This window comes from Pelobates fuscus, chromosome 3, assembly GCF_036172605.1.
Source record: "Pelobates fuscus isolate aPelFus1 chromosome 3, aPelFus1.pri, whole genome shotgun sequence".
NCBI lineage: Eukaryota > Metazoa > Chordata > Amphibia > Anura > Pelobatidae > Pelobates > Pelobates fuscus.
Genome location: NC_086319.1, coordinates 372,344,461 through 372,358,154, shown reverse-complemented (window position 1 = coordinate 372,358,154; position 13,694 = coordinate 372,344,461). Strand labels below are relative to the sequence as shown.

General features: G+C 43.3%; 1 protein-coding gene across 1 annotated transcript; it reads right to left on the bottom strand.

Annotated features, from left to right (window-relative positions):
* Window positions 1-4,747: 4,747 nt before the first annotated feature.
* On the bottom strand, window positions 4,748-9,303 carry LOC134603452 (nck-associated protein 5-like). The gene has a single exon (XM_063449437.1). It carries the CDS (start codon window positions 9,246-9,248, stop codon window positions 5,418-5,420), a length of 3,831 nt encoding a protein of 1,276 aa, XP_063305507.1. The 5' UTR covers window positions 9,249-9,303; the 3' UTR covers window positions 4,748-5,417.
* Window positions 9,304-13,694: the final 4,391 nt, after the last annotated feature.

Below are 13,694 nucleotides of genomic sequence, written 5' to 3'. Positions count from 1 at the left end.
CAGGCCATTCTTTTCTGATTTTTGTTATACTGTAAAGAAATAAGAAACCACTTCAACATGTGGAACAAAACACAATCATGAAAGCCTTGTTATTTGTTTCAACAGCTCAAGAAGGTTTGATTGCCTCCGCGCGATGCCTAATTAAACAAGTATGGTGCAATATCCAAATAGCTAAATTTCCTGCTTTTATGTTTAATCACCAGGTCATGTCTACTACCACATACCCATTTTATATACACCGTATTTTGTTGGATTTGTCTTGTTACATTACCAAGTAACGGCAGATTGCACCTGACCTATAACAGCGTGAAAGACCGGAAGGCAGTATGCCACTCGGCCAACCATCACAGAAATCTTGGCAGCCTCTTATCACATTGCACATTATCGCGTTTTTCTACATTTATAAGTATAAGTAAATTACAGTTTTGTTTTTTTTAAATTCTTTATTTTTGCAGAGCAGTACAAATGACATGAGTTGTTTTTTACATATTGTATACATGTGCACAGTAGCTATAGACACATCAATATTACAGGTAATGTAAATATTATTTATACCCGTCATAAATTGTACAATGAACCCGATAAAAGTGATCACAGGAGCCCCACCTAACTGTACCCCCCAGGCCCCAATCCAAAATACAGTCCAATGTTACAACATCCATTGATTCATTATAGTGCGGAAGGGACTTGCAAGACTCGGCCTTTTGCATCTTTTTGGGAGTGCAGGACCAACGATTGGTAATTTATTTTGGGTGCAGTCATGCATAGAGCACCCATTGTCTTCTAGTCACTCTCCAGACGCGCTATTCTCTGTGCCCTGTGACTGTCTGCTGACTTTCCCACTCGTAGGACTGCCCTGAGAAAAATGGTAACGATGGCAGCTATGTTCGGAACAGTCTTAACATTACTTTAACATTACTATAAAATACCTTTTGTGGTGTACATAAATTTGCACCAGCATATAGCATTATGTTTGATTATTGCATTAGGCTCAGCTTCCACTCTACACATGATGCGGGAAGAAATGTGTTAAAGATTGACCTATTAATGATGGCAACCTATTATCTAATGCAAGATCTGATAACGTGCATTTTTATTAAATGGTAATGACTTGGCAAATCTCTCCCCTGTTATAGTCTGCCTGGTACTATTATGGCACAAAATCTTATCAAGGTATTACCATGCTACTTTAGTGAAAGACACACTTTTCAAGTCTTGATAAAGTCCATTAATTTACTGGATGCATCTTCCTCTTGCGTTATAAACAGAACTGCAAAGTGTTGAACATATATCACAAAAAAAAACACCCTTGGCAGCAAGTGCAAGATGATGCTACTTTAATCCCAGCAAAAAAAAGCTATATTTGTGGCCCAGTGGGCCATACCATATTTGGTTATAGTATAATGAGGTGCCAAAACTGATCCCCCCCCCCCCCCCCCGTTGCCATGTTGTTATTGCAGCTGCCCAGCTAGAGCCATCACCTGGTGTATTGTGTGAGTGCAAATGCATTAAAGGACATTCTCACTGAGCAAAGGAGGGAGGAATGATTGATTCTATTTGGATTCAAGTTCCCTCGAAGCAAACAGCTGTGGATTCAGGCACAATGTCCTTCTAAAAACAGAGGCCTTATTAAGAGGTCTTTCTTTGTCAGCAATCTAGCATGAAGCCGAATAATGTTATTTTAAACTTTATTCACATGTTTATCCTTTATATTCACAACTAAAATACCCTCCCCAAACTTTGCACAGTTTGCTGTATTTCTAATAATCGCTCTAATAATTACAGTGAAAGGCAAGGGAAAGGTCAGGAAAGATTGTTCCGTTACAGATGATTAACTACGTATAGGTGCATTTTATTGCAGCTCGCATTTAAATAGGGTTTATTCTCTTAGTGAAGCTAAATATCCTCTCTCTAAAACACTGTGGGCATTTTACTGCTTTCCCGGGACTTGCTGGGTCAGGAAGAAAGGGTCACTGTGTGTTATAGAGGCTTATTCATCTGGAGATACTACAGAAGGCTAAACGGCCTACTTCCAGGACTTCAGTTACAACGTTTAGACCTTATCCAACTCTATACAAGATGCCTTCTACTGTACATTGAAATTGTGAAAGCTTTTCAATGGGGGATAAAACATTGCTGTAAATGACAAAAGGCCGGTCGAAGTGGCAAACTGAGACATGACAAGGGGTTTTAGCCTCACCCCTCCTCTGTGTCATCCAGATACTGTGATTACTTCAGATATATAGAATACATGTTCTAGGCCAGGGGTAGGCAACCTACGGCGCTAGTGCCATGCACGGCACTCGAGGTGTCTTTCCACGGCACTCAAGGCTGCTAGAGCCAAACAGGGTCTGGCCTATCAGGAGTCTCAGTGAAACTTCAGATATCTGCTAATACAAAGAGGTAGTGAAGGACAATCCTCAATTTATGCATTGCAGCACTTGTGAATGGGAATCCACACTGTAGTAGAGCAGCCCACAGCATAGGCGTGCGCAGCCTATTGCATTAGAGTGTGCACCCTAAAGCACAAACACCCGCCGCACATATATATATATATACACACATACATAAATATAAAATAAGTAGTGTAAAGATAGCACTCCAAAGACTTCAGAAATATGGTGAAAAAAATGTATCTTTATTTAGGCATCAGCCTAGGGTAATCAACGTTTCAGTTCACTAATGGAACTTTCGTCAGGATGAAACGTTGATTCCCCTAGGCTGATGCCTAAATAAAGATACATTTTTTTCACCATATTTCTGAAGTCCTTGGAGTGCTATCTTTACACTACTTATTTTATATTTATTGCTGACCAGCACCAGGCCGATTATCTCTTAACAGGAGTGCAAGCACTGGATTTTATATATATATATACACACACACACACACACGCAATCAGAGAGGGCTGGTAACCTAAATAGTTAGTTTAACCCTATAGTGTCAGAAATACCTGTTTGTGTTCCTGACACTATAGTGTTCCTTTAAAGATATGCTAATAATGTATCCATTGCAATATTTAGGTGAAATTAAATCCTTTCCTTAATATCTCAGTCAGCAATCAAAATCTTTGTAACAGTTTAAAAATAAACAAAAAATGGATTCTGGTTAGAAATGTAAAATGTCCCGTGTGCAATAATGTTTATTTTGATGAAAGGTTCTTGACATATAAGATGAATCATCTTCTGCTTTATCAGATCAGCTTAGACCAAAGGACCATGGTGAAAATGCTCATAAGCAGTTTTTCATATTACCAGCGAACTGCATCCAGGGACTTATAGCACCATAACCACTGTAGCACACAACAGTGGTTATGATGCATAGTGTCTCTTTTAGTCAGGGTAGGCACCCACATAATCCCCTCATCTAATGTTGGATGCTGCCAGTTCACAATTATGACCCTTCCCCCCAAATACATTATATTCATTAAATATATTAGGCTACTTATATATTGTACCAAGGCATTATTAGAATTTATATTAATTTACACAACATTTTTTTTTTACTTTTTGACAATAATACAATGAACATATATCGATGTAATGACCGGACGATTGATTGGCTTATTATGGCATTTACAGTTTCAAATGTTTATTGTAGTTAGTAAGAAATAAATGAAAGTCTTTCATTTATTTCTCATTACAATAAACATTTGAAACTGTAAATGCCATAATAAGGCCTGCTGCAGGATTCAGGAAGGGAGGAGACATAAACTGTACATACCGTTCTTGGAGAAGACGCTGCTGCGCTATGACCCGGCCGGGCCTCACCTCACCCTAGCGTTGCTGTGACTCCGCCTCCGCGTGACGTCACGTAATGCGCCGCGTACGCAACTGGGGAGGTCTGGAGGAGGAGCAAGTCCATCCTTCACTATGCAGCAATACCTCTCGCATAGTGAAGGATCGAATGGGAGGAAAAAAGTTGGCAGTGCAGCACGGAGGTGGCGGAGCCTCAATTTTGAGGCTTGATTAGGGTGTGCCCAGGCACACCCGGCACACCCCGTGCGCACGCCTATGGCCCACAGCTGATGTTGCAGCTCCTGTCCTTGACCTGTACCTGCCCAGGCTGGTCCCCACTGGAACCCAGGGAAGCCACCCACACTGCTAGATATACACAGACCTGCAGAATAAGCCTCCCCTCATACAAATAATACGAACAGTCCACACACAAACATACACACAATCCCCACAAACGCAACACCACTAACAATCTACATACATGCACACAATCCCACATGCAGCCTCTCACGTGCAAAACCCCAAACAGCCCCCATACAAACCCCAAACAGCCCCCATACACTACCTAACACACAATGTGACATATCCATCTACACACAATTCCACAAGCAGCCCTCATACACAGCCGACATTCATATGTATCATACACGATACCATAAACTACTAATGAACATATACAATATAATGTTTTAAACCTTTTTTATTTTTAGCTTAAAAAGAAAGTGAGGCAGAAAACAGTCACAATAACTTATATAAATAAAATAAAAAGCATCAGTATAAAAAAAAAAAAAAAAAAAAAAAAACAACAACAAAAAAACAACAAAGAAGAAGAGGGAGAAACCTTACAAGGATTATTTTTCCTGGTTAGCACCATCTTAAGAGCAACAGCAATAATATAAAAAACAAAACAAAAAAATGACACTTAAAGATGTAAAATAACAAATGGATCATCTTACACAATAATAAAAAGAAGAGACATAAAATTATATATTTAAAAAAATAAAAACAGGGCACAAGGAGAAACCAGGATAAAAACAAAAACACACCAATGAATCATATAAACGTAATAATACTCCTTACTACGGAGACTTCCAGATATGCAGCTAATACATTGCATTTTCTCCAGCTTTCTTCTTGAAAGAAAATAAAACATAAATCTAACTGAAAATGTGGAATTCTGTATCTGGATCAGAGCTTTCGCACACTACTGGCAAATGGATCAAAGAGACATGTGAGGTATTCTAAAAACCCGTGAATTCCCCTTGACCAGTCTCTCTGCTCTGAATGACATCAAACCCGCTGGTGGCATTAATGCATAGCAAAAGGGGGTAAGCCATAGTAGACACAAATAAAAATGGCAATCTATGAAGGACAGGAGCAAATCCAGAATCTGGACTTCTGGGTGAGGATGGAGCAGAAACGGAAATTCGTGACCTTCATCTGTAAGTTCAGAAACAACAAGGCTCTAGCCTGTTCCTAATACTTGGGATTACGGAGGCTCAAGGGAGAGAGAGAGAGATAGAGAGAGTGTAATTCTAGAGGAGTAACCAACAATGTCATTGAAAGGACAAGGACTCCACATAGAATAGCACCCGCTGGCAACCAAGACTGTCCATCCACATTTGTGAAGTTGCCAAGGTTGACCGGTTGCATAAAGGTTTACAGGAGAACTAAGGATGCCGCTAGCCCTGGCTCCCACAGGATGATAGACTGTCATATAGGGAGTCGCTCAGTGATTCAGAGTTTTCCAGCCCGGTTTGACCCTGTTCATTATCCCGAGATTTGGCTTCACTTGTTCCCTCTTCTCCAACCTCAGAGGTGCTTGGAGTGCGGCTGCTGACGCTGCCAGGGAAACAGAGAGACGGATGCTGATAACCAGATACATCACAGTCTCTGTCCCCTTCTGATGGGATCTCCTCTAGGTCATGCGTTCTAGACCTGAATGCATCTGAAGACCCTGTGCTGACCTTGGCATTTGGAAAGGTCCAATTCTTGCCCTGCTGAGGACGAATGCGATCCCTACTGGACTCTTCTACATATACTCTGTTTCCCAAGGCAGGCTCTGGCTGGGCCAGTAGTGCATGGAAGGCTAGGACACTCTGGTGTTGAACAGCTTGAAACATCTCCTCTACACCTCGCATGTCCCTTTCCAAAGTTCTTGCCCTCCTTGGTACCTTGGGGAATGCAGAAAACCTTCCCACTGGGGTGACAGATGGCGACTCAAGCCTGGGCTTTAACTTGGGAGCACTTTTGTTTGGTGTTCCACCACAGTAATCTGGTGGAGGAAACGTTCCAATGCCACTGTCCAATGTCCTAGTTAACGAGTCACAAGCTGCAAAGTGTTGAGTGGCAACTGGTTCAGGTATCCGGTCATCAGATGGTAGAGCCACCTCCCTGCTCTGTTCCACGCTTTTCTGTTCACAACGCTGAATATGTGTGACCAGTCCATTCCGTGGGGGGCGGTAGGGCCGGGAATCTTTGTTCTCTGGTGACAATCGAGGAAATTCCCTAAGAGGTGTCTTCCCTTCTGGTTGGGTTTCATGAGGAAGATCTTTCCCATCCACCCGGTTCAACAATTGCTGCATAAAGTTGTCAGCAGTCAACGGCTGTGGGTTCTGTGCCTGGTCCACAGAAGTTGCTGTGCAAGTCTTGTCCAATGAAATTCCATTGATATAGGCTCTCTCCTCCTGCAGGGCCTTTCGCAGATCCTCAGCTTTCTCCATCAGCATAGAAATATTTAGGCTCTCTCCCTTTACATCTCTGGAACGTGGGGAACCAATTTTCTCCCTTTTCTCATCTTTCAGTCGCCCAGCTTCAGGCCTCCTGCTAAGTGCCGGAAGCTTGCTTTTCTTTAAGCCAAACCAACTGGCAATGCCACTTGAATTACGTTGTTTTGGATCAGGGGGTGGTGCACGGTGTTGTTCCTGAAGCCTAAGCATATTTTCTTTGATGCCCTTCATCACCTTTTCTTCAATTGCTGAGTGCAACGCACTGAGAGGGATATTTTCAGAACCCTGTGGACCTGCAGTTCGAGGACACGCATATTCTGGACAAGTGCCATTTTTCTTGCCCATATCATTGGACTGAATCCTCTGCTTGTCTTCATTAGTGTGGGGGGAAGGCCGGGGACTTGGCCTAAGCTCTTCACTTAGGGGTCGAGATACCAGAGGTTTTGCAGTTGCTTTACTTGGGGATTTGGCAGGTAATTTTGTAGGGCTACCATGAGGACTCCGTGGAGATTTGCTGGGAACAGGAGGTGCTCGAGTTTGGTTACGAACACCATGTGGAGATCCAGGTGGACAGTGAGCACCAGGTTGACGAGTCCGGGCAGACTCTAATTTTTGCCCATGATATCTTGGTGGGTAACTCTCTGTGGATCCAGGTTCAGGAGTCTTTAGGCTGCTAACAGCAATCGATCTCTTCATAGATGGACGAAGGTCAGAACTGTCACCCACCACTCTATTGCTATCAATCCCTGCAACTGTAATGTCTGCATGTTGGCTATCAGAGCCCCTCAATTTTCCCATTCTTTCTCTGAAAGGATGATGTCCACTAATCTCTGGTGGTTTCTTAGAAATTACAGGTTTTTTCATAAAAGGTGTGATCACTTGAGCATTTGGCTCCTCTATACAATTCACTTGGGAGTGCATGCAAATTCCTGGGGAGCAGCTAGGTGAACACACTCCCCCAACTAAATGGGAAGGAGCCTCAATAGTCTCAGCAGTTTGGTTTGTGTTAGGAAGATCAGAATTTCTACCAGACATAGCTGGGATATTCTCGTAATCATGAGATTTTTTGGTGCAGCACTGTGTCCCAGATCTGGTGATGATGCTGTTATTGGATTGTTCACCTGATCCTAGTTTGTTTGTGTCAGAATGGAGAAAATCTGAAGGGGAAGGTGGATCTATGTCCGTGGCTGGGCCAGGTGGCTGTTCCACAGTCTTCCTACCAAGACGTGGAGAGGGGAAGGCCTCATAATTATTGCTCCGACATGGAATTTTGGAGGTCTGGGTAAGCTGGGGGCTGAGTCTTAAGGGGTTGGGGCTCTGCAATCTTTCACCTGACCCAGGAAGCTTAAGGAACTTAAGAAATTTGGCTGGGGAGGGGATGTGTGGTGCCCGAGGTTCACAAGAGGGGGTAAGCACATTTTGCGGTTCTGCACAAGATGGGTTAGAGGCCACTGAAGAGGGTAGGGAACACTCCTCTAACGTTTCCTGGGTTGAACTTTTGTGGACAAATACAGTAGTGTCTCTTTGTAGATTGACAGAGGTCCTAGGAGAGGAAGGGCAAGTATTTGCAGGTCCATCTGAAATGGTATCAGGAATGAGCTGCTTACTTTGATAACGAGGCACAGGATCCATATTTTCTGTAGAAGTTGGTTGTGTTCCTGAAACCTGCTGAATCTCTACTAAATCACGCAGGCTTCTACTATAACAGGTTAAAGAGTGGAGATGCCCAATATGTCCCCTACTTAAACCTGTTCCATCAGAGGTTCCTTCAATGGAAGCCCTCTTCTCTCCAGTCCCACGGTAGCACATACAAGGACTTAAGCATTGAGGAAAGTCAGTTAATGGCAGTCTCTGCCTGATGTCACTTGGAGGAGGAGGAGGCTCCCCAATGTCATCATCTGAGGATGAAGAACTTCCTTCAGCTTGTCGTGCCAACTGAGGTGCTTCTTCTCCTGCTGCCAGTCCAAGACGTTCCCCTCCTCCTTCACCAGGGCTTCCAGCTGGTGGCTCACGTTGGATAGATTTCCACTTGAACAACTCCTCCCACCCACTCTGAGCCAAAAGAAGGCAAGATGTCCAGGGCTCATCGCCTCCAAGTTCTGGAGGAATCAGTCCTTCACCATTTAAATAATCCAAGTTCTGCTCTGATCCCAAACGCAGTCCATTCCCACCTGCTGATGAGAGACCCCCTAAGAGCATTGGTGGGGCAGTGCAGGACAGTCCAGGCTGAGATCCTGTGGTCTCAAGTCTTCTTAGGACCTCCAGAATTTGTGCCTTTTTCCTGAGAAATGGAGACATTGCATCCATAGAACGGCAAGATGATTGGGCACGGCTGGTTCGCTGCTTCTCCTCTCTTTGCACAGCACATTGTCCCAAAGGAAGGGAGCCAGACAGCCTCTCCAAATCCCCTACTTGTGTATCTGTAAAAACCTGTAGCGGGTGCAGCTCGGGGGATGATCCTGATGAGCGTTGAAGCTTCTGATGAAAGAGGTCGCTCAAAGCCCTGTTCTGTCGCTCTAGGTCAAACACTCTCTTTTTGAGTTTGATACACTCCTCCCTGAGATCCTTCTGATTTAAAAGGGCCTGTACAACATGGTTTGCAACCTCATCAAGGCAACGCTCATAAGTTTCCCTCTGGGTTTCATTGGCTTGCGCGAGAGCAGAATTTTCAGCCTCTACCTCCCTCAACCGATCGAGGAGTTCCTGTATGACAAGTGGCTCAGACACCCCTCCACCGAGAAGCCGAATTTCTTCCTCCACCTCCGACGTCATTCTTTCTAACATGCGATCTCATACCAGAGAACTGGATGTGCACAGAACGTTCCACGTGTCATCAAACCTTTTGGAGTGCTGAGGGGATTCCCTGGGGTCCAGTGGTGCTGCTGGGCTCCTGGGGGTCCGGTCACCCGGCGGGCAGTCAGGCTGGCGGGCGCGCGAGGGAGCACTCTCCCCTGAGTGCTTCCTCTTCAGCTCCCTCGCGCGCCGCGTACTCGAACATATACAATATAATAGCTCATATACGCACAAATACAACGATACAAAGCAATTACAATATAAATAACACAAGCAGAATACGGCAGCATGCACACCTCAATTTAAAAAAATAGGATCGTCAGGGACGTTTAAAGGAATTTGGGGGCCCCAAGCAAAATGGACATGACAATTGCTTGGTTAGCTTGCCTGGTAACGACGGGCCTGAGGAGCGGCACGCTACGGGACATCACAATCCTATATCGGCACAGTGCTGCTAAAAGGTTGCCTACCCCTGTTCTAGGCCATTGGGGCCTTTAGTAGGTGCTTGGTCTTGATAGGGTCAGGATTGCCTCCTTATGCCAAATAAACTAAGTACATGAACTAAGAGAAAACAATACACCATTATCTTTAATAATAGCCTATGGTAACAGGCCAGCAGATGGAAAATTTCCGTCATATGTCCTAAGATCTTAACATCTCCTAATCATATGATTTGTATCCATTTCTCTGCCAAAGGGAATTTCCTGAATTGTGTAGGCATTCTTCTTTGTTTTTTTGTTTTTTTATTAACAATTTTGGAATTTTGGAACAGCTGCCTATTGCCTATTTTGCTGATATTCATTAACCTCTAGAAAAGCGATTATTTATCTATACGGGATCTATCCACTGTGTTAACCAGGGCTCCCAGACCTTAAAATAGTACTGCGTATACTGCGCCCAAGATTTATACGTACATAGATCTTCAGGGGGTACAATACTTTGGACCTCAGAATAATAAAAAAGACAATAAAGGTGCAGTACAATATGATAAGGTGCAGATTATACAAACAGCAGCTATATGAAAACCACTCACATTTGATTGAGCTATCTAAGAGCGCTGCTGTATTTTGCGTGGATGGTATAATCCCCGTCTAAGGATATGTGATGGTATTATTATTATTATGATATTTATAGAGCGCCGTCAAATTCCGCAGTGCTTTACAATGGGTGGACGAACAGACATGTAGTTGTAACCAGACAAGTTGGACACACAGGAACAGAGGGGTTGAGGGCCCTGCTCAATGAGCTTACATGCTAGAGGGAGTGGGGTAAAATGACACAAAAAGGTAAGGATAGTATTAGACTAGTGACAGTTGCAGAAGAGGAATCAGTTGGGAGCTATTAACAGTTTAATTGATACGCTTTTATGAAGAAATGGGTTTTTAACGATTTTTTGAAGGAGTGGAGACTGGGTGAGCATCTAACAGAGGAGGGAAGTGAGTTCCACAGGAACGGTGCAGCCCTCGAGAAATCTTGAAGGCGAGCATCAGAGGTTGGAGTACGGACAGAAGATAGACTAGATAGATAGGTAAGTCTTCAGCAGATCGTAAGGACCTAGACGAGACATACTTGTGTAAGGGAGGATAGATAGGTGGGAGCAGCATAATGTAGAGATTTGAAAGCAAGAACCAGAATTTTAAATTGAGCTCTATATTTTATAGGAAGCCAGTGTAAGACTGACAGAAGGGTGAGGCATGGGAGGTGCGGGCAGACAGGAAGATGACCCTCGCCGCTGCATTCATTATGGACTGTAACGGCGCTAGTTGGGAGCACGTAAGACCCCTGAGAAGCGGATTACAGTAGTCAAGGCGAGAAAGGACAGTGGAATGGACCCACACCTTAGTCGCATCTGGCGTTAAGTAGGGGCGGATGCGCGCAATGCTTTTTAGATGGAAGTGAAAGGATTTAGCGATAGATTGAACATGAGTCTTGAAGGAGAGGTCGGAGTAAAAGAGAACACCTAGGGAGCAAGCCTGCGTGGTGGAGCTGATGGTAGCACAGTTGACTTGGAGGGAGACAGACACAGGAGTAACAACACTTGAGGGAAGAAAGACCAGAATTTCAGTTTTGGTCAAGTTTAGTTTAAGGAAGTGGGCAGCCATCCAGTTAGAAACAGCAGAGAGGCAGTCAGAGACACTAGTCAAGAGGGACGGGGAGAGATCAGGAGAGGACAGGTAGATTTGCGTGTCATCTGCATAGAAATGATATTGGAAGCCAATTGAGCTAATGAGTTTACCAAGGGAGGCAGTATAGATGGAGAACAGTAGGGGACCAATGACTGAACCTTGGGGGACACCAACAGAGAGGAGTTGGGGAGAAGAAGCAGAGCCAGAGAAAGAAACACTGAAAGAGCACTGGGAGAGGTAGGAGGAGCACCAGGAGAGATCAATATCTTGTAGACCGATATTGTGGAGGTTGAGAAGCAGCTGTTGATGATCAACAGTGTCAAAAGCTGCACACAGGTCAAGGAGAATTAGGATAGAGTAGTGACCACGAGATTTTGCAGCGAGTAGATCATTGGATACTTTGGTCAGTGCCGTTTCCACAGAGTGCTTAGCACGGAAACCAGACTGAAGCGGGTCTAGCAGAGAGTTGGACTCGAGGAAGTCTGTCAATCTCGCATACACAATTCTTTCAAGGATCTTGGATGCAAAAGGCAGTAGCGAGATAGGACGATAGTTGGATGGGGAGATAGGGTCAAGATAGGGTCAAGATTGGGCTTCTTTAGAATTGGGTTTACAGTTGCATGTTTGAAGGGCGAAGGAAATATACCAGAGGAGAGAGAGAGATTGAGAATTTTAGTAATGAAGTGCAGGTATGCGCGTTATATATGGAGGCAAGAAAAAGCAAGAAAACTCCAATGGTATAGTAAGTACTGATAAATAAAATTAAATAAGTAATGTACTTACCGTACATTTGTTAGAGCAAGACTTGCTCTAGTTAAAACAGTATGGGTGGTATAATCCCCACCTATGGATATACTGGTACCAGGTAGCAAACAAAAAACAAATAGCTATATAAAAAAGTAGCCATGTATTTAACAAAGAAGTAAAAACAATAAAATAATCTAAAATTTAGACATGTGCAATTCGTTTCGAATGTCAATTCGGACGCATTTCGGGCAATTCGAACATCATATCCCCCCCGTCTCGTCTTTCCTCCAAGCTATACATGTTAAGATCCTTTAACCTTTCCTGGTAAGTTTTATCCTGCAATCCATGAACCAGTTTAGTAGCCCTTCTCTGAACTCTCTCTAAAATATCAATATCCTTCTGGAGATACGGTCTCCTGTACTGGGTACAATACTCCAAGTGAGGTCTCACCAGTGTTCTGTACAATGGCACGAGCACTTCCCTCTTTCTACTGCTAATACCTCTCCCTATACAACCAAGCATGCAATATTTATTAATGAGCACACTGACTGTGATATTTATTAATCAGCCCACTGACTGTGATATTTATTAATAGACACATTGACTGTGATATGTAGTAATAAATGAAAAATTAGCATTTTTTCTAATTGCATTGAATCATTTTAGAAAGCTTATTTAATCAAGCTCTTTGTTTTACTCTTCCGATTCTTTACGCCCTCTAGAGTTCTATTTATGAATTAACTGTTCCATTTAATATTTATGCTTTTGTGACACTTTTAGTATTAGTATGTCTTGACCTTATGTAAGGTAGCCTCTGGCCCCCTAGTGGCCATAGCACAAAGAGCTGTCTTTTTCCATAATATAGCTAAAGCATGCACATTTTGTTTATCCTTCACTCATGGGAACAGTGCCACGTATTGGGCCCTTTTTTGGTTTTGCATCAGATTTGATTGTTAAAGGGACACTTATAGTCACCAAACAACTTTAGCTTAATAAAGCAGCTTTGCTGCCCTTGCAGTCTTACCGATCAATTCTCTGTCTTTTAGGAGTTAAATCACGTTGTTTATGCAGCTCTAGGCACACCTCCTTGCATGTGACTTACACAGTCTTCCTAAACACTTCCTGTAAAAAGTCAACTAATGTATAGGGTGGCCCATAAGTCCTTACCCATCCATATATCTTATGTATCTAGTGTATATGTGTGCTGGATGGGTAGGGACTTATGAGCCACCCTGTATACATTTCCTCAATTGCACATTCTGTTTAAATTAGAATGTCTCATCTCCTGCTCTGTAATAGCTTGTTAGAACATGCAGGAGCCTAATTTATTTGCTTAAAGTTCAATTTACAGAGCAGGAAATAAAAATGTGTTAAGTAGCATCTGACTGAAAACTAAACCATTTTGTTTTCATGCTGGCTGTGTCAGTCACTGTGAGAGCAGGTGTGGCAAGGGCTGCATAAACAGAAACAAAAGTGATTTAACTCCTAAATGGCAGAGAATTGAGCTGTGAGGATGCAGGGGCATGATCTACACACAAATACGGCTTCATTAAGCTAAAGTTGT